This window comes from Zeugodacus cucurbitae, chromosome 5 (assembly GCF_028554725.1).
Source record: "Zeugodacus cucurbitae isolate PBARC_wt_2022May chromosome 5, idZeuCucr1.2, whole genome shotgun sequence".
NCBI classification, from domain to species: domain Eukaryota; kingdom Metazoa; phylum Arthropoda; class Insecta; order Diptera; family Tephritidae; genus Zeugodacus; species Zeugodacus cucurbitae.
This window is the reverse complement of record NC_071670.1, coordinates 15,991,853-16,014,614: the sequence shown is the minus strand read 5'-3', so window position 1 is coordinate 16,014,614 and position 22,762 is coordinate 15,991,853. Positions and strand designations below refer to the sequence as shown.

Here is a 22,762-nt window from a genome sequence, read left to right as displayed (position 1 = left end):
AACACAAATAAATAATTCTGAATTCTAACAATTTAAAAAAATAAAATACAAAGTATTAATTTAAGATATTTTTGTAGACAATGTTATAAGTTTTCCTGTCGCGTGCAAATTTGTGTAAATTCCTGGCATGAGATACACGTGAACAGGCTACATAAAGCTGACCATGTTTGTCCTTGTGCCTTGTTTATAGTAACAGCAAAGCTAAGCTTGACAGGAAACTGAATCCTTTTAAATTGGAATGGAAGGTCAGTGGGAATAATTAGTATCCGAGGTATTATAACACTATTTCCCTTACCGACACCTGTTAAAATAGTAGCACCAAGTATGTTTTGTCCCAATTTTGTTATCCGAAGCTTTGTTCCATTACATAGCCGAGGAGCATCTAGATTTCGCATTAGCATTACTGGTACATTTAGTTTCAATTGAAGTTTATGTGACGGGGTGTACCGATAGTTCAAGTGAATTTAAAAACTCCACAGGATATGAAGTACTTAGTTCCGTATCCATAATTGTATCCATTGACTTCATTTCTCCCTTAACCTCGTTTGGTGCTAATATTGCTCTTGCACACAACCACTGATCACTACACAAATTTTTTTGTAATTCCGGAAAAACATTAGCAATGAGATCCACATCAATTTCTACTAAATTACAAAATTCTCTTGACAGTGATATGTAGCCTTCAGCGTCAACGTCTAAACAACCATCATCAATTTTCAACAACATTTCTGCGTAAAGTCCTGAATCCACGTCATTATGAAGATGCACCCTCATATTCGTTTTCAGGCGGAGTTTTTCAACTGTCGACCATAAGCTTGACGATTTAATGCACGCTTGAATTTCATCTGCTGGTGTCCCCCTCTGAATCACTGGGAGGGTTTGACGGAAATCACCAGCCAATAAAACTACCATGCCTCCCATTATATCTGTACTATCTCGCAAGTCCTGGTGGGTCCGGTTTAAAGCTTCTATAGCCTTCTTGTGAGACATTGTACTTTCATCCCACACAAAAGATTGCATTCTCGCAGCTTTCTACCTCGTGAACTATTTTTACTAAAATTACAGATGAGCGAATCTTCCTGCGCCAAATTCAATGGTAATTTTAAAACGGAATGTGCCGTACGACCGCCGTTTAATAGCGTCGCGGCAATACCTAACGAAGCTACGGCAACTGCTATTTTTTGGTCTTTTCTGACGGACATTAATAATAAGTTAAGTAAAAACGTTTTTCCAGTTCCTCCTGGTGCATCGAGAAAGAAGAGTCCACCACTACCGGAGTCTATTTTACGTAAAACTTGATGGAAAACATGATTTTGCTCTGGAAGTAATTGAGGAACTAATTCTGTCACTTGATGTTGCAGTGCTATGAAATCATAATCTACCCTATGTTACTTCTAGTACCTTCAAGAGTATATGTACAATGTTTCATGATGATCGGTTCAGTAGTTTTTGTGTGAAAGCGTAACAAACAAACTTACATTCGCATTTATAAGGGAATAACGTCTCTGATCAATTTAAATATTTTTGGCGAAGTTCGTTCTTTGTTTTGTTGTGTAGCGTGTAAACAAATAAAGAAGATGGCTCTCCAACACGCTAACATGACACATACATACCTATGTATGTATGTACATATGAAACTGTAAAATTTTGAACTTAAACGATAAATCGGTTTGAATCATTCGAATTCTCAGAATGAACATTTCCTCACTTTTAGATTGCTGTGTTGTAGTAAACTATTCACTACAGTGAAATTATTATTTATGAATAAAGACGGACACCTTAGTATATATCTGGTAAAAAAATCCACGGGATTGAGATTTGAACTTGAGGTCAAAATTTTTAAAATTATTGATGAAAAATTTCGTAGAGTTGATAATAAGCACAAATTTTCATAAAATAGTTCATTTTTGATTAAATATTCAAGTTTTTAACAAATAAGTTAATTACAAAATTGTTAGTTGATAACATGTAACATTTAATTTTATAATCTTAGGATAGATAATTCTTAATTTTTAATAGTAGTATTTATTTTTTTGAATTATAAACATTTTAATTTAACTTAGCACTAATTGGTGCACAATATTTTTGGTTAACCTGTCTCGAGCTAACACAAATAGATTTGATGGTTTTCCCACACGTGAGCATGCAACATATAATTGCCCATGGGAAAAACATTGATTATCCAAATCTAACCCACAAATGGACATTGTTTGGTCTTGAGACTTATTAATAGACATGGCAAAAGCTAAACGAATAGGAAACTGTAGTCTTCTGAATGGTATCGTAGATTCTGACGGTATCATTGGAATACGGGGCAACAGGACCACTTTTCCTTTAAACTTTCCAGTCAAAATGGTTGCTTTAAGAATATTCCCTGTTAACTTTTTGATGACCAAACGTGTACCGTTGCATAACCGAGGGGGATTCAAATTACGCAGAAGAATAATAATTGAACCAATCTTCAACCGAAGAATATGTGGTGGCATTCCGGATATATCTTGAGTGTTTAAAAATTCAGTTGGAAAATTTACACTTTCATTTTCATCAACAACAGTATCGATTGATTTAAAAGACATCAGATCGCCTGGCAACAACTGTTGTATCTGGAAGTTAATTTCGTCAACATCAACATTTTTGGCTGCCAAAATAGCCCGCCCACTGAGCCAGTTATGATCTAAATAATTATTTTGTATATCCGGGAAAATACTTTGAATCAATTCAATTTTTGTGTGAACAACAGTGCAGAAATTGTTTGGCAGTTTAATGCATTGCGTGTTCATACTTAGGTTATGCTTAAGCACTGAAAATGGGAGGCTTAAGCAATGCCTAAATAACAGCTGATTTTTGTTTTAAATTTGCTTTGAATTTTCAGCGACATCTTTCGTAGCATAGGGCAAGTGTCCGTTCGTTTGCACTCAATAACAGCTTATACTTTTCCTTCAGTTCCCATAGGTGCTCCGACTCGCTAGTGATGAAATTTGGGGTTCTTTTGTTGTTTTCATCAATTTTTGATATATATTTATTATTTATTTATGAATGACATTTGTAAAACATATGTTGCCCATAACGTTGTCATATATCATAATAAAATTTTATAGAAATTAAGCATTGACTGTGAAACGCAAACGACTACTCAGTTTGCAACAATACTTAGCTAAGATTTTATTTAGGCACAACTTAAGTATGGACTGTGAAACCGGGCATTAGTCATACAAAATTCTATACCTAAATGCAAATAAATGAATTTTTTTTTGCATTTAGGAAATACATGCAGAAATCAACTCTGCGATTTCCTAAATTCCTCTGAAATCTCCCAAATTCGAGGAAGATTTACTGGTGGCAGCATTGCTTATTTGTTTGACCATACATATGTTCATAACTTTATTTATTTCACGGATTGTATGTGATTTTTTCTTAAATTTAGAATATTGGAAGTCATAGATTCGTATAACTGTACCACAAATAATATAAACTTCAAACAACGCATTTTCATTTAATGTTTTTAGCAAGTGGCAGCTTTTGTTATGACAGCCTAAATCCATGAAAATTTAGAAAGGAATGTAGCGCCATCCACTGTAACATAGCGCACTTAGCGCCACCAACTGGTGGATAGCTCTTTGCTAATAATAAACAAATAATTTGCAATAAATAAATAATGCGACTATAAGGAGAGTTATAAACTATCCTATCTTTCAAGTGGGACCAAACTGCACACAGTGTTAAAAATTTCATTAAAATCGGTTCAGTAGTTTAGGAGTCCATCGAAAACAAACAACGTGACACGTGATTTTTATATATTAAGATAATATGAACGGACTCAAAGAAATAAAATTGCATCCTTTAAAGGGCGGCTAATCAGACAGGGCCTAGGGCGGCAAAATACTTAATCCGCCACTGACAAACAGGGAACTTAAAATCTTGGATATAATGTAGCTTGGTTGATATTAACTGCAAAGAGATCTGAGGTATTGAAAAAACGTTTCATTAGTTGTTTTTATTTACAAATTTCGAAATTTACAATTTTCTCAGTCGTTGGCACCACATATCCCATGGCGTGCCAAAAACAGGTATTGTCCTTATATATATACGATTAGCTTTAGAGAACATATGTTTAATAAGTCACATTTGACAAAATTTTCCAAAAAAGTAAAACTTTAAGAAGAACAATGTCAATTGTCAAATTGACAGACTGTTCACCATATAACTGTGACAGTAGCAGTGGTGTATTGTGTCAAAACTTTTAAGCTCCTTTTGACAATAGTAACGCGGTTGACAAGGTTTATGCTTTCGATTAAGCTAGTTAGAGCAGAAAGTTATGTCAGGTATATGAAATAAATAAATATTTTTGAAACAGAAAATATATTATTTATGAGCACTTACACTTAAATATAGCATCCATATGTAAAATTTATTTATTAATTTGGGTTTGAAAATATGGTTTTGCTTTAATGATGTTCTCCTGATTCAATACAAAATTTGTAAAACTTATTAACATGCCTACGATAGTGGAATCTATATAATCGTGTCGGTTCTGAATTTTAATTTGCCATAATCTATTTTTTCGATACACTTATTATTTATGTGTAGTCCTATCAGTATTTATCGAGGGTTTTCTTCAACCAGGATTACTTGGAATACTGATTTACTGATTTCATGTTTGTGTGATCTTAAGCAAATTTCGTAGTGAAACAAAAAAGACTAATCAAACCATACTCGTACTGTAGTTTAGTAAATAAATAAAAAAAGTATTAATAGGTTTCAGCTTTCAAAGCCAGGCTGCAGCCCAGCTGTGAATGAATTTTGCATTTGGCAGCGTGTAATTTTGTTGGGAAAACGAAGATGTGCGTATAAAATTTACAAATTTTGAAATAGTTCAGAATCGGAACTCGGGTTCGGACACCATAGTCGTCTAGAGATATTACAATACTGACTTAGTCATATTTAATATTTTTACTGGCTTCATTTTACCGATATATTAATATATTTTAGAGGTAGAACAATTCATAATTCAAAATAAATATTTCTATTTGAAGAATATCGATACTTGAGGAATTTTATATATTTTCATGGAATGTTTATATCACATAGACTTTTCTATAACTGTGTAGGAGAGAAAAGGACTTATAGCATTTCCTAGAGGTCTAAATACCAATCCCACTCCATCATAAGAAACTACGATTACCAGCTGGAAACCAATATTCATTAGGTATGTGGTGAGATAAGGTCGGTTGGAAACTGTGATACAATATTGGAAGTAAAAGATTTACCTTTTAGTATTTATAAGACAAGTCTAGATATGCTGGAAATATCAGTTCTATAATACTAAAAACAACACCTAGTAGTTGTAGACAAAGAAACTCACCAAAATTTCCGAAAAATATACATATTATCCATTTTCTCCAAATAGCATTTTCACCAACATTCCAACATTTATTTGTGCAAGATATCTGCTGCACTACTACAACCCCATTTATTACTATATAGTTCAATATTCCTATGTAGAAATATATATGTGACCTGGCCTACGAGGGTGCGAAAACTAGTTTTCTGGGAAACAGCTGTTAAAAATCTTCAACCGAAAATCTTCCACCCGAATCAACTAAAAAGTGAAAATAGATTTTTTGACACCTAAGCCCCCTTTCCGTAGACCAGGTCACATATTTATATACTTATATAATAATTATTACATACATTTTTTCTATGCACCCTTACATACTGCAGTCACGCTCAATCATTTTATTGGCTTAACTCTTTTAATTTGGCCGCAATTATTCACGGGCATGCATTCGCAGAAGTTCACATCAATACATATAAAAGTTCACATATACATATTTCTGTAAGTATGTACATAAGTAGTATATATGTATGTATAGGTGCGTACTTTCCATTTGACATTGACTTTGTGTTTTTCCAGGTTTCGTGTGGTATGCCTTTTTTCATTAACAAAAGTATAATTAGTTGCATAATTAATAACTTCGCAAAAGTCCCGGCACAAATGCTTTGCAAGGACACACGTGTTTGTGTGTATGTGTGTAACCCGCAATATTTTGCATTTCTTCACAGAGTTTCATTAGTGAACTTACTTAAGCTTAATATGCGGCAACTTAACCTGTCGCGCTACGGTTGCCAATTCTTTGCGCAGCACTGTACGAAGGCAGTGATTTAATTGTATTTCCCGTACTTATTTTGCGCTCAAAACGTGGAAATGATACAAGAAGCTATGGAGATGGTGACCTCAATATAGCAAAATTACACGTGGACTGTTACATACAAACAGTACATATGTATTCGTACATACATATTTATTTACATAATTATTTAATGATTTTTGCGAATATATGGCTATACACCTTGATTGTTGTGAAACCGTAGTGACATTTCTCTTTTTATATAACTATGTACATATATTCTACAAATCATCCGTATAAAAGAAATTTTTTTTTGTCCCTCAAATCAATCTCAAAGTATTGCCACATAAAGGCATTTTCTGTTTTGAAGTTGTGGTATTTATAATAATTGTACTCCTTATTTTCGTTTTTTCTTTTTGTAAATGGACGGTGTGGTACTAGTGAAAATTACTTTTAGAATTTTGTCTCTAATAAACACAATGGGACTTCTTTTTTTTTGCTTTATGCCCTGGTCTAAAAGTTCGATTTAAGAAAGGAAATTTGTATGAAATTTGAATTCTATTGCCAATTCAAGAGTTCGAGTTATGGAAAACTTCGAGTTAACAAAGTTTGAGTTATGGAAGGAAATTTGATTTCTAAACGCTATTGCCAATTCAAAAGTTCGAGTTATGCAGATCTTTGAGTTATAGAAGGTCGAGTTATGGAAGCTCCACTGTATAGTGTTTAAAGTAGGTGAATTTTAATCTACTAAAGAGAAAGTTCTTTTTCTAATTAAATAAAAACTATACAACAAAATAAATACTATTATATAGGCATATAATTAAATAGTTCAACGAATATTTTAAAGTAGGTTGCCAGCTTTTTAAATTTTTAATTTCAACTATTGTTGACACAAATGCGAATTAATGAGAAAAATAGTTACACAAATTCGACAGGCTTTTACGAGGATAATGTTAGACAAGTTTGGGACTAGGTTTGGACTTTGAGCAACAAATTAAAGCTTAGAACAATCCTTTGGGGGTTTTTTCATCAAACAATATTTGTTTATAAAAGTTAGATATCTGTCTCTATCTGCATTGGGGCTCATCATTGAAACCTAACCTCACCCAACTTATTATTGAAAAACAAAACCACTAATTTTCGGTGGTTAACTTAGGTCCAAATATACATTACAACAGATTATAAATATATAAGCATTAATATTTGTTGGCAGAAGTATTTGAATATACATACATATATTCACAAAAATATACCTGTCATATCCATCATAGCATAGTACTTAAGCAGTACTTGAACTTTTGAAAATCAAATTGTGCAGAAAATTCGTGAACGATTGCAGAAAGGTTGTGCTGTCACCCTGGAACACACACATTTTTATATACTTATGTAAATTTGACATTGCATACATAAATAAATAATTTATATGCTTTTATTTCGTATTTATTTGCGTTTTTTATTTGCATTCGTTTGGCATAATATTTGTATTTTTGCATTACTTATTAATTTATGTGCCCATCAATAAAAAAATCCCAGTAGTGAAATTAGGCGAAAGTTTAAGAGAAGGCAAATATCTGTAAATATTTTATTTTAATAGGATTTTGCTACCAATTGGGATAATATTTATTATTATATTAACCCAAACGATTACCCACCTCCCGCCCAACCGACGCGTGGGGCGCAGTCCGCATACGAGCGGAATTTGCCGAGTCTAGAAAGGCAAGAGATTTTTAAGCGTCCGGTTCTCAAACTGCTCAGCTACAGAAAGAAACATTTCAACAGCTGAGGTTTAAAAATTTATAAAAACAAAAAGTTAAAAATTTCTGAATATTATTTATTAAGAGAAGACAAAATAGTTTTTTTGATGCTAAATATTGAGTCAGATGGATCAAATGTGCTGGAATGCGAATTAAAATCATGACATATTCGGCAGAATGGTTCATTTAACTCAAAATTTGTTCTAGAAGATTTTAGAAATAATGGTCTAAACTGCCTGGATGAACGCAATGGGACATTAAACTTAATATCAGACAAAAGGAATGAACTACAAACTAAACCATTCAGAAGTTTTACTAGAAAAATTATACCTAGCATTTCTCTGCGACTAGTGAGTGTGGGAAGATTTATAAGTTTTAAACGACTAGTATACGGGGGAAGATTCAATCTTGAATCCCAATGTAAGTGGCCTAAAGCAAAAAGTAAAAATTGTTTTTGAACGGACTCAAGCTTATCAGAATGGGATTGATAGCTAGGATTCCATACCACAGAACCATACTCCAATATAGGCCTTACCAATGTTGTAAAAAGAATTTTAGTAATATACGGATCACTAAATTCTTTAGACCAACGTTTAACAAAGCTAAGAGCACCTTTAGCTTTTAAGACAATTGAATTTACATGAGAATTAAAATTTAGTTTAGGGTCCATATTAACTCCTAAATCAACAAAGCTAAAAACTTGCTCTAAACTGAAGTTATTTATTACATAGGGGGAAAGATCAACAGTTCTACGGGAAAAGCACATCGTTTTACATTTTTTAAGATTCAGTGGCATATCATTTTTGTGACACCAAGTAACTAAATTATTTAAATCCGATTGCAACTCAGTCCTTTCGTTATGAGAAGTATATGATTTAAAAAGTTTTACATCATCCGCATATAATAAAATTTCTGAAAACTTAATTACTGAAGGTATATCATTGATGAACAACAAGAACAGAATCGGGCCGATATGACTACCCTGTGGAACCCCTGAAGTGACACTAATTGAATCGGATAATGTATTATTAAATAAAACTTGTTGTTGTCTGTTAGTAAGATATGAGGATACCCATTCAAGAAGTCTTGGTTGAAAACCAAGAAGATTCAGTTTTTGCAAAAGAATTGAGTGGTTTACTCTATCGAATGCTTTACTAAAGTCTGTATATATAACATCAGTATTCTTATTATTCTTATTAAAATTCGTGAACGATTGCAGAAAGGTTGTGCTGTCACCCTGGAACACACACATTTTTATATACTTATGTAAATTTGACATTGCATACATAAATAAATAATTTATATGCTTTTATTTCGTATTTATTTGCGTTTTTTTATTTGCATTCGTTTGGCATAATATTTGTATTTTTGCATTACTTATTAATTTATGTGCCCATCAATAAAAAAATCCCAGTAGTGAAATTAGGCGAAAGTTTAAGAGAAGGCAAATATCTGTAAATATTTTATTTTAATAGGATTTTGCTACCAATTGGGATAATATTTATTATGTGGAATTATTTTATGGGATTTTAAATAAAGGTATACGAATTTACAGAGAATAGAAATGTGGGATTTTTTTTCAGATAATTTTAATAAAAACTGCTGAGGTAACATTTCTTAGGCAAATAAAAATACGAGTCTGTTTCGATTACTTCGATCCAGCTGAGGTGGGAACTCGTATCAAGCCAAAAGAAATTATATCTTAGGTCCTATATAATGACACAGAAGAGAGCCAGTAAAGTGGGATACATATATCAATGAAGCAATGCCGAAACGGTTTTGCTGATATATTTAAGACATGTTCTGCAAAACTTCTCAAGAAAATCCATCAGTTCCTTAGAAAGCCCTTCCTTTGTGGATAAATTTTAAACCTCAAATCGCAAATGAGGGTAGCAATTAGCTCTTGCAAACGTCCATGGTCAAATTATTCTCATTGAAGGACAACTACTCTGCTAAACGGAGAGTGAGATGTAAATAGTCCAGTATGTAAAGGTCTTAGATTAGGTTAGGTTAGGCTAATGGGCTGATACAATGGATGTCACTATAATTGCCAGCACTTTGTGAAACCGCGAACTCTTAAACAAGCATACCACAGATCTTCAGTCGTCGACAAAGCGCATTGTGCTTGTTACAAATTTGTTAAGGCGGTTAGTATCTAAACGAGTCCGTTCACCTGCTTCGCCCAAACTAATACTGAGGAGATGTTTTAGTCTGAGTTTAGCTGAAGCTGGACAGGGAAGGAGAACGTGTCTAGATGATTCAATCTCGTGTTCCTCCATGCAAAATAGACATCTTGCATCCTGAAGGTTGTTTAGCCTCACGACATATGAGCCCATTGGACAGTGTACAGTAAGAACCCTTACAATTCTGGCGAGTTGAACTGTGCTGTGTAGGTCTTAAAAGTCACATTAAGCCGAATTGTTCAAAAACATAACTTTAGTAAACCTTCGCTAGGAAAACCTCTTTGAAAACCCAGGAAGTGTATGGAGCGTTCGAATATCCTTAAATTTGTATACGGTAATGCAACCCTGCGCACTAAAAATACACATATTTGAGCTTTGTGACCCACTGAGATGGTAGAAAGTCCATTTTCAAAACACAATTTCCTTTCCTGTCATTTAGTACCCTCTACTGGGTTAGGTTTATACACATTTTCCGCATTTAATATTCGCTAATGTCAACGATAGCAAATCCACACCCATATACTTGCGCCGGGAAACTAAATAAACGAGGCATATTATTACCAAATTGCATTTTCATGTTTTCAATTGTTTGTCAATTTTCATAATAAATTGCCAATTGACGTGCTAACAACCACAAATTGTTGCTATCGACGACATTTTCCACATTGACTATTCTAATCTAATGCAATATAAATAAAATATGACCTGCCGCAACCACCCAACCACCCGTCCGACGCGCACACAGCCATCCATCCATCACTCGATGGAGCAGCGCGCGTCTCATTTCCGTAAGAAATTCCGGCAATGTCTAACTAACATTTCGACTTCATTTTGCCATCAATCTAGCTATTCGCATTATTGGTGAAAATTTCGCTTGCTTTTTGTCAGTTCAACAGCGTCTGTGTCTTATAACGGTACTTGGTTTTTGCAAAACGCTTGCGTTTTCTTGAGCTTTAACTTTTTCGGTATCTCTTAAATTCAATTTGTCTGCAAGTGAAGTGTTCGTTTAAAATGTCGCTTCCTGTCGCAAAGTCAACAACGCCACCAATGTTCGCGGTCAACGGTAAATCGTTACAATTGCAATTGCCGCGCCCCCTTCCACAATTGCCGACACGTAAAATCTACAACCCCACGTACTTTTTCAATGAAACTTATCAGCACGAAATCGCCAATCATTATCGTGACTACAAGCGAAGGGCGCGCATACCGCGACGAAGGCGACACACGATTTATGTGCCCTACAGGCGCGCCGCCTTCTACGGTGTGGTGTCGGGCGAACCGAGGGCCGTGCTGTCAATGGCTGTGCATGATTTTCCCAGGTACTATTTTAAAGGAGTGAAGTGATAGTTAGATTTATGTTTTTATTTTTAAAGTAAATTATAGTTCGAGGAGTTCCTACTGTTTTCTATAACTACCAGATAAGCTAATAGTAAGGTTAAGAGTTCTATCTCTATCCTGATTGAACACTTTGAATTCTTTAAAATAACTTATAGATATAGTGCTCTTCGCCCTCATTTCAGTTCACCCAATCCTTAGCTGAAGGGATTCAATCGGGATCCAAGCAGGGTTAAAAATCCTTCCGGATGCCACTTGCAGATATTGTTTGAAAGAATAAGTTTTTTAGACTGCAAAAAGAACTGGCCTTAAGGGTCACTGTATGACTCTCACTTTAGTTATATGTCCAACACGAAGTTTATGCCGATAGATTGAGTTAAGTATTCAAAAAGATGATCCCGATGTAACAATAACTGTGTATAACCTCTTCATCGGCGATAAATCAGTCCAATTCTTGCACAAGCTATATTTTGTACGCTTTTAATTTAACATCTCGAAGTGAAATTTGACAAGTCGTTTCATACGTCAGTCGAAGTTGCTGCGAACGGCGCCGAATCGACTCTTCACGGTCTGCGTGTATACTCTCAGTTACGGATCTTTACTGCGTGCTGAACGTGGACTATTCGGTCGAATATTATCCAATAATGATTGCTGGGCCTCAAGATGGGAGATGGTGTTGCCAATAAGAGACCGTTTCTGTTGACCATAAGTGAAGTGAATATGTATCAATTTATAAGAAAGAATTTTTAGAGTAGGTTAGGTTAAGTTAGTCTGGTAGGCCAGAAAGCCACACATATACTAGTTTTGGTCCTTTGTGATACCAGATGGAGTGTCGTAACGTAATCAATGAGGAGTAGTCATCCTTTAGGATGCCTGTGCTTATGTGGTTTCACTATAATACCTCTTCCAGATTATCCTACTGTGAGGCCCCCAAATGTTGAAGCCGTTGACTTGACAATGCAGAACAAGCACACAAAGGCTGCTCCATTGTTTCTCTAGTATCTCGCTTTTGACATTTCCTGCAGTCTTCGCCATCTGTTAAACCCATCTTGTAGGCGTATGCCACCACCAGACTGTGATCAGTGAGTATTCCGCCCATGTTCCTAAATTTTCCTTCTAACGATCGTCGGTAGAAATTTCGTGTACTTCTGATCTACCGCTTCACACTTAACTTTTATGGCTTTGTATCCTGATAGATTTCCAGCGCGCTTTAAACTACACCAAGTTCCTGTCTAGATTATCATATGGGTTTACCTACGTCGATCACGATTTCACGATTTGCAATCTCGTCCACTACTTCGTTACCATCGATGCCCTTGTGGCCTTTCACCCAGTAGAAGTGAAGTTGTTTATTTCCGACGACATCCCCTACTGCTGCTCTTTCCCACAAGACGCTTTGACCGATATACAGAAAGGGGATACTATCTTGATTGACTGTCTACATACATATATGTTAACTTTTGAGTAATCTGACGGAGCATTTAAGGATAGCTCAGGCTTTCAAAATTGCAAACCTCTCCGCTTCAAATATGCTGCAGTATCCGGCAACTTAAGCCCGGCAGTCTTATGCCTAGCTCCGGGAAGTATATCAACTCACCGAATTAAATGTATTTGGAAAATTTGGCAACCCTATCTCCTGTTTTGACAGCTCGCTGACATGCAATACAAAAAAAAAAAACAAAATTATTCATTCTCTTTGATCTCCACCATTTTAGTGTTTATGGAAACTCTTCATTGACCTTAAGCTGGCAACTCTGTTGGCTGTTTTGGCAGTTAATCGTCAAATTAAGATCTGAGGGTCTTAAATTCTTCAATTAAAACTCAAGTTGCACACATTTGAACAATAAATGAATATTAATTAATATAAGTATTGTAATCCGCATGAAAACAAATCAAACACCAAAGAGATAATCTGCTAAGATCAGCACGTTACGGTAAACATAATCAAAACAGACAAAGCGTATAATTACCCGTGACAACTGTGCGCGCACTCGCCAACAATTAAATCGACTATATTAAACCAGAAAAAGAAAGTTCTAAGAAAAAGTTTTCGTGTCCCCTAGTCTGTATATAAATACAAGGTCACTGAGTGTAATTTTCAAATGAACTTTTGCGACAACAAATTAAAAGAAGCCAAACATGTACTTTAGCGCTTCATTAAGGCATTCACCTAAAAGCTGCTAACTACTAAATGCACACACACACCTACACAAATTTAGAAACACACACACACTATCATATATATATGTATATTTTCTATGCCGCAGACATCTACCGTACACACACATACCCAAGTTTGTTGCTAAAGCAAAAAATCACAAAAAATGTTATACCATTTTTATGGCCGTTGAATGTGTGTGGAAAATCCGCAAATAAAAGCCACAAAAGTAAACACAAATGTACATGCATAAGCACAAATATAGTAATAACAACAGTCATTTGTATGGTCGGAAAGTGGTGGGATGGGTGAGGATTGAATGCTGAGTACCGTTAGGTGGATATAAAGCGTCAACTAACGAGGCACGGCGGTGCCATTGCATATAAATATGTATGGATGCATACTATATATGTATGTATATTTAGAAGTAAATAAGCGCCTGTTGAATAGCTGTGTTGGTGGGGTTTGTACGCCAGCTTCACAGTGTGTTAAGAATGGTGAATATGCTATCAAAAAATTGTATAAGAATTATATATTAAAAGTAACTTATGTTCATCTAAGTTGTATTGCATTATTGATAAAAAGGATTTTAAAGTTGTACAGTGGGTTAAGTGTATTGAATATGCTTTCAAAATATTTCTTATTAAAAAAATTGTTTAATTTATTATTGCTGAACAACAGTGTAGATGAAAATGTGTATTTTTGCTGTACAGTGGGTTTAGTGCGACGAATATATTGTGTAGAGGCTTGAATATGTTATAAAAAATTATTAAAAATCAGTTAATTTCTTACGATTAAAAAAAAATTAAAAAAGTTGTTGTACAAGTTTCACAGTGTGTTAAGAGTTTTGAATATGTTATTGAATATATTTAAAAAAAAATATCAAAATGTCATAATTATTATTTTTGAGTTATGTCGTTGATGGAAATCGATATATCAAAAGCACAGTGGACTTATTTCGATGAATATGTTGTTTGAACTTTTTTAATTTTTCTAGTATTTGAACTCATACATTTTGATTATAATTATGCATGCAGTTTTACATTATATAATCTATTACTAATAATTTTTTAAATTAGTATTACGACGTGTTTTTTGATTAATTTTACTACTAGTGTTTAAATACTTTTAGTTTTCATCTTCTATAAATTAGTTTCTACTACTACCATTCTCTGTTCTGAAATTAGTTTTGAAATACTAGTACATAGTCTAGAAACACATAGTATTTTTTCTCATATATAAAGAAATAATAATTCTAGAAAAGCTGTTAAACACTTTTCATTATTTTGTTAGATTAGATTAGCGTACGATGTCATCTTTAGAGTAGATTAACTTAGTTTCAGTATGCCTTATGTTTCCATTTTTACGGAAGGTTTTAAATGACAAACAATAAGGTGAATCCAACTTGGTCGGAAATGTCGCAGTGGTGAAGCTTCAAACTATACAAACAATAGATATATTACTTATAGATTGCTTTTTTAATTGATCTAATAATTCTCGTTCAGTTTTTTGTAACTAAGTACCCCATATAATTTTAAATCCCTCGCCAATAATAATAATTAAACCTTGGAAGAAGTAAAGATGGATTACTGATGGATATATTAAGAACTATTGAGTGCTTAGGCTGATAAGATCCAAGAATGAAAGATGGTTTGCTGCTAGTCAAGTGCTATAAATTGCAACGTTGAAGAAACTAAAGTGCTTACCCCAAGTGTTTTGAAGGTTTTACATATAGTACCAGAGAACGATAACTCTGACTAGTGACAAAAAAAAGCATATGATTTTTTCCGTTCTCTGTTCTTTCTATAGATCTGATTTGCCAATAAGTAAAGTTTGTATTTCTTTATAGTTACATTTCCATGGCTTCGGTAGAATTATTTCTACAGAATTAATTCTCTGAATTCTGCTTTTGTTCGGTATTCCAATTGCTTAGTTTAAGCCTTGGCTTAATTTTTTTAGAAAATATTTTAAAAATATTATTTGGTTCACTGAAAAGAGATATGAAGGTATGATATTTTAGGATCGCAAATTTAAGATATGGATTTGGATGGGCCATCGTATAATCCAAAAAAACTATCGATTTTCTTTTGTATGACAGACTCGGTTGAAACGCAAGTTATATGTGAGTAAAAATCAGAAACCACCCTAAAGTTTTCCAAAACTGTTTTAAGGAGATGCTCTACTGTGAAACCAACCAAGTCGAAAAGGGAAAGATTTGAGTGCCGAGCTCGCGTAGAAAGAGACATATTAATTTTTACCACTTGCTTTCAAAAAATAATTAAAAAAGTAGTTAGAGTTCAGTAGACTATGAGCTTAAGAATATGTTCGTTGATTTAAGTACTTCCAAGTCCTTTTCCAAAACTTTTTCACTCAACAGCCTACACTACTTACACACTTACTATGAAGAGCTTTTGACTTGCAACGCATCTTTTGTAAATTATCCATCGATAACAACACACCACTGCCAACTTGACACGCCATTGTTCTGCAACTATTATGTGCAGCAAATTACGGTACCACAATGGCAGTTCGAAGTTCAAAGACTCATTTACTTTGAGTGACCTCTCTGGAGCCTTAAGTTTGTTATCAACTTTTTGAGTACACTTAAAACACTGTGCTTTGTGTATTAGCGAAGTGACCAGCCAGGCATGCATTAAGTCATAATAAATTATTCAAAAAGGTAGCCCTAACGCCAAAGTACCTGTCAGACCTGACAGCCATATCAAGCAAGCAATGGCTGTGTGTTAGCTATTCGGCATAAACTTTCACTCAGTCAACCGCAAACAACCAACAATGCGAACGCGTTGAGCTACGGAAAACCGCGCGCCTGCTGATCTGCTTTTCTTTTCATTTCACTTTCAAATCCCCACTGTTGTATTACTCCCTTTTTATTTCTACTTATTTGCTGCTTTCTCGTATATATGTGTAAATATGTATGTAGTGTGTAGAATTGTGTTTTGTTGGACCCTCGACTGGTCGACTTGTTGTCTAATGCCTCACCACACATTGGACTAATTACAGATTCACTGCCGTCTACAGCACACCGCGCGGTCGTCAGACATTGTGTGAGAACGCGCCACCAGACGATACGTACAACGCGGCAGTACGACGCATCCATCAAGCGGATAGCTATAAGGAACTTAAGTTGCTGGTCGACAGACAGTTGCGGTGGCGGAGTACGCAACGTAAACGCGGCGTGACCAATTACTGCAACGGAAGGGTTGACGCGCGCCATCGTCTGCAACCGAGCGCCGAAAGTGAAGGGTTTTGTAGCCGCAAAGCGTTTAAGTGCGCCACAACAGGTAAAGGAAAAGACGAGAAGCCATCAAAGCGGCAAATAAATAGCGGCGCTGACGTCAATGCAGACGCTACTAATGCTAATGGAAATTTGTACTATTACCATGATGAGTATGTTGTTGATGACGCGGACGATAGCGATGCAAATGACAGTGTAGAGAAAGTGAAAGCAAACTTATTACAAGTGTCACGTAGTAAACAGGAAGATAATAAACAAAATTTGTTCAAAAAACAAGCAACGCGTACAGTAGGTCACAAAGTAACACGAAATCAACATAGCGCTCCAGCTCTTACAAAGGTTAGCACGTCCGCGCATAAAGTGCGACCGCATACCGTTAATTACCACAAAAGCAAACAGCCATTTGGTGTAACAACAAACGCGGATTTAAGCTCGACTGAAAACTACTTGCGCTTGGCTTGCGAATACTACGAGCAAGGCGTGTTGCGGCACATTAACTATCTACAAGCTATTGGCAGGCGAAACGCGGCGCGTCGGGAGCAGCGCAATCGTGCAACAGCGTCACAAACGACGCACAGCAGCAGAAACGAGGAGATAGCAACGCGCGACAGCAGCGCTAGCAATACGCCACGTGTGCGCAGCGCGGAGCATTGCTTTCGTTTGACGAATTTATTGCAGCGCATTGGCCGTAAGCGCAGTTTCAGAGTCGGCTGCAGTGTTGCGGCGCAATTGCATAACAAGGGTGCAAACGAAGAACGCTTGCAACATAATCCGTGCGCGATACGCGTTAACATTAAACCTTTTGTTAGGCGCGCGGTCAAGGCATTACAAGCGACGCGCCAGCACAGCGTCGCAGCGCCGACAACAGCGGCAGCGTATACACCGCTTGCGCTTGATGGTTGTAGCATGAACGATTATCTGAATGCCAATTCGTCAAACACAATAACTAGTACAACAACTGGGGCAGCGCGAGCGCATTTCCATGAATTAATTGATCATCTAATGCAATTAGAGATAAGTGACATTGATGCGTCATTGCCAAAAATTACATTAACAGATTGTTCGACCATCGCTAATACCGCACCGGTGGAGGTAGCGCATACAGATAGTAATACGACCGCAACAAGCCATACCAACGATAACGCTTTTGCATTTCAATTTAACAACACTTATAATTGTAACAATTTTAGTGCCTACAACGCGTTCGATTTGCAAGTGACTGAGCAAAAGCAGCAGCAGCAGTTGGAGCAACAGGTGCAAACTTCGGCGCGTCGTAACGGTTTCACGCTCAGGCAAACGAAATTCGGTACATCGTATTCGAGTCTCGATATACCCGACGAGGTCTACTATAACAGCGAGGCGAGGCCACCGTAAAAGGTGAGGCACAAAAAAGTGGAAGAGCCAAGTTGAAGTGATTATGTGCAGTATTTTGTGTTTGTAATATGTATAAGGAATTGTGATTTTTGAGTTCTCCTAATTCCTCCACGTCAATACTCTTCTCTGTGATCTGTTATAAGGATTTTAAGTTGAGTATTCATTTCTAAGATCCAGTAGCACACAATCGAGCTGAAAAAAATATACTATCTAAATTCGCCTTATTTATGTGACCCGGTTACATAGAGATGATTCTTGAGATTTGTATTTTTTACACAAGTTCATTTTCATTCACGACTAGCATACATAGCTTTAGTTATTAGGAATAAAATAATTTTGAGTTCAAAGTCCCTGACTGGTTAGAAATTCTGTCTATTTCTGCTCTGGTAGGCTCGACCACCGTAGAATTGTTCTTTTGTTATTGATTCTTACAAATTTCAAAGCATATAATCCGGGTTTTTATCTTATGTATGAGTAGTAAATCAGATACGATGGTCATGTCGTCGAATCGGCATTTCCATGATTTATATTTTTTATTCTTAAAGTTGGAACAAATAAAATAAAAAAATTGTATATTTTATGAAAGCCTCTCTGAACCCTAATTTTGCAACTCTAAAAGCTCAAAATATTCTAAGAAAATTCATCATCCGTTGTTGTTGTTGTTGTAGCGGTTACTCAAACCTACCTGCCCAAATCAATTGTCATCGAAGTCATCCAACGGGCGGAAATTATTTGCATACAGGACACATATTGGGTATATCGGGGTTCAGTCTGGATAGGTAAGAGTTTGATCTGCTACAATATCCAGAACGAAGTTTCGCGAGGCAACTCGAGCTAGGTGTCTGCAATAGCTGGTGATTTTTTTCCAAGTACGCGATTCACTGGGAGGTAGTCGATGAATGGCGTTCAATGCTTGTCGAAAGTCTGTCGCATCCGAAATCCAGTCGATATATTTCTCTAAGTCGTCGTATTTCAAGAAGGTGCTTTTAATGGCTCTGATTGGCGGCTCGGCTTCCAGCAAGTGACTACAGGGATGGCTTCAGCTGTCTTTAGTCGGCTTACGTCTTATAGGCCCTTCGCAGGACCCTTTATAGGACGCAGTGCATACCTCTATAATTATTCGCGTCTATCCTATAGGACCTTCCATTTGTTGAGAGATCAGCCAAGAATCTATTATATTTTAGGAAAACCATATACGTACTATCATTTTTGCAAAGTCAAAGTGAAGTCTTATTATTATTTTAATTTAGACTAAATGTAATTAAGGTATATTATATTTCTTATCTATATCATTTTATTGAACTTCTTTATTCAAAAGACCTAACCTCAATTACTTTCTCTCTTCCTCCAACACAGCCTTGCCATTAATATTTGTACAAACTCGAGTGTACTGCCACTTCACGCAACTTAAGCACAGCTGAAAATACTTCATCTCTCCAGGAACTCAACAAACAAGCAAAGTGTAGAAGAATTAACGAACCAACAACCGACCGACGTCATCGTTAGCCATAAAGTAGTAGTGCTTTCACATTTTTCGTGCCAGTAACCATTCATTGTCCAACTGAAGTGTGGTATCAAGTGCCCGCTACCACCGATAACATTATAGTTGTTATTATTTTCTTTAATTTTTCGAACGGTTTTACGCGCATCGTCGTCGCTGTAAACAATGGTTGCAATCGAACATCGTCAAAAGTCATCGACAGCAGCAACAGCAACAGAGACAGCGACCTCAGCAGCAACAATCAACATAGCAGTACTATCGCCAACATCGTCCGCCTCATCGACATCGGCTGCTTCGGTTACCACCACCACCACCACTTCGAGCATTCAACAGCAACAACAGCAGCAGCAGCAACAACTAAAGAAAGAGGCGGCAGAGGAGGAGAAGCCACAATTGGTGGACGACGAGGTATCCATTCAGAAATCGCCAATAAAACAGAAACCGGCTAAAATGTCCCAGTTGGACTCACCCGCCGAGATACAAATTGCGGAGAAAAAGCAGTCGCATAAGCCTACTGCCGGTGCAGTCTCGAAGAGTGCGGTTAGTCAGCGTAATGTCGATATAAAGATTGCCAAAAAATCGAATTTGGATGCGGCCACCAAGGAGCTTACGAAGAAGGTACTCAAATTGGATTTGACGGGGAAAGAGTTGGACGAATTTTCGATTAAATCACCCAAATCACCAATAGGTGAGTAGCAAATATAATATAAACAATAGTTGAATGATTTAATTTCATATAGAATAAATATGTGGGTAATTTTATTATGACGTCTGTAGGTTGAAAGGATGTCTAAAGTTTGAAGCGCGTGAGAGGTTTCATAAAAAATTTAGGTTAGGTTAGGTTCAAAGGCTGACCCTTGTGACAGGTGTCACGGTTGAAGGTGCTGGTTCATTGTGATGCCAATAGACTCGTAAATATGGATCGCAAAGAAGACCCTTACGTATGGCCGAAGCGCTTTGAGACTATCATAAATTATATGAGGCGGTTAATGTTTATTTCCGCAAGTTCGCATCTAAATGTATAGCTACCGATATGACCCAAACTCAGTCTTGAGAACGCTGGACAGTGTAGGAGGAAATGACCACCTCGTTTTCCTCCATACAGCTATGGCATTTTGCATCCGGCAGGATTCCTAGCCCCATGTCATGAATGCCTTTTCCGCAGTGTCCAGTGAGTTCTCCCATTATTGCGGCAAGATGAACCTCTTTGCGTGCATATGGTTCCGCCGACCACTTGCGTTCCATTTTGGGCCAAAAGGATCTCGCCCCGACTCGTTCCCAGCATGGTGAAATATTATGACGGGTGCCCTTTCTATCGAGCTCATCCGCTCTGCAGTTCCCAGCGATTCCGCTCTGACCTAGCACCCAGAGGAGTCGGATTAGGTCTTAGTTAAGGAGTGACTCCTTAACTAGCTTTGAGTCATAATGTCCGCTCTGCTATTGGAGTGAATCCTCATTTCCCTGAAGGAAACTCTACTCCGGGGCAGTTCATCCACAGCTACCTTAATTGCAAGCACATTTTTGGTCTGGTAACCTGAAGCTGAGTTTTATGAAAAACTCTTCACACTTTTAGATCCATCGATTCAGCGGCTTCGTCCCCTCCACATGTCCCTCAAAATACTGAAATTCTTAGTAATGCTTCAGCAATTGTGTGAGTTCCGGAACCCACCGCAAGTGCATAGAGTTCTTAAGTCGGTTCAACCCGGTGAGATCATTGTTAGTATAATATTTAATGCAAGCTAATCTATAGCAACTGCATCCATAGTCATATAGTCATACTATAAATAAATGAAAGACTTATGAATATCGTATAAGACTGAGCTAAAAGCTTAAATAAAAGGAATTATCTTAATCAGTACCAGTTTGAGTTATGGGATGTTGAATAATATCGTATATGTATTGAAAAGATTAAATAGAGGAAAGATTTACTACATTGGTTTAGGTTTTAAATTATGAAGCGTAAATCCAACAAATCTCCCTGATATTAGTCACTAGCTCAACTACTGTCTGAATAATGTTATTTTACGAGTTTAAATTACCGAGATAATAGACCAGCTCGTGGAGGGCAGTTCGGTGCATGAAATAATGCTCCGTTATTCACAACTTGATTGTGATTTGATTTGACTTGTTCCATAACTTAGGTCGATATGTCCAATATATAGGAATTTCTCTGAGGATCTTCTTAATTGAGCAGTTCATATATGGGCTGGAACAAATTAAAGCAAAGAGCCCAATGATCCAGATCATTAGATTAAATGATAAGACTTTTGAAATCGAAGATTATCTAAACTTTGGTGCTTCCGTGGGGTTGTACTACAATTCAAACAGATTTAATGTCATTAAAATGTTTGAGAACATTTTAGTAAACTCTGGGACTGCATCTTGTGAAAATAGTCAAAATAACCAAGATTCTTTCTTAAGAAAATTTTAAATATCTTTCTGTAAATTAGAGTGTTGGGGTTTTGTTCAAACAAACCAGGATTCTTTCTAACGAAAATGTTAAATATCTTTTTGTAAATTAGATTGTTAGGGTTTTGTGAAACTGGTCAAAAAAATCACGGTTCTTCTCTTCAAAACTGTTAAATAAATTTTTGTAAATTTCCACTAATTTCCACGATTTCACTTCCCATCCTTGCAGCGCGCTTACCACATCAAACATCGCTCACCTCCTCAGTCGATGTGGAGGATCGCAAAACGTTACGTGAGGCCTTATACCAGGGTATATTTCATCGTCATCGAAGAACCATCTTTGCCGTCGGTAGCTTCTTACGCATGTTACGCAGTCGCAATTCACAATACAACACCATACGTAGCTCATCCGAAGGCGAGGATGTGGATGAGGTTAGATAAGACAATGGAAATGTGTAGACACAACAATCTACAGTTATAAATCAATAAATTAACGGTTATATGAGAATGAAACAAAAAAAATCATACAAAAACACATATGCATACATACAAAAAATTATATATACTATATATATGTATAATAAAGCATAGAAAGTAATGATAAGCGTATATAAATATGTTACGTGAGCGATATAAATAAAATATTACTGTTAACAAATGCATA

At 36.2% G+C, this 22,762-nt stretch overlaps 1 protein-coding gene across 7 annotated transcripts in view; it reads left to right on the top strand.

Moving 5' to 3' along the window:
- The window catches only part of LOC105214642 (probable inactive protein kinase DDB_G0270444), a 79,602-nt gene extending 56,840 nt beyond the window's left edge, over positions 1–22,762 (top strand). For all 7 annotated transcript variants that reach the window (XM_054231857.1, XM_054231852.1, XM_054231851.1 and 4 more), the window contains exons 4-5: positions 19,545–20,377; positions 22,328–22,762. In XM_054231857.1, the coding sequence (XP_054087832.1) occupies positions 19,855–20,377; positions 22,328–22,539 (735 nt within the window). In that variant the 5' untranslated portion in view covers positions 19,545–19,854 and the 3' untranslated portion in view covers positions 22,540–22,762. The remainder of the gene's footprint in view (positions 1–19,544; positions 20,378–22,327) is intronic.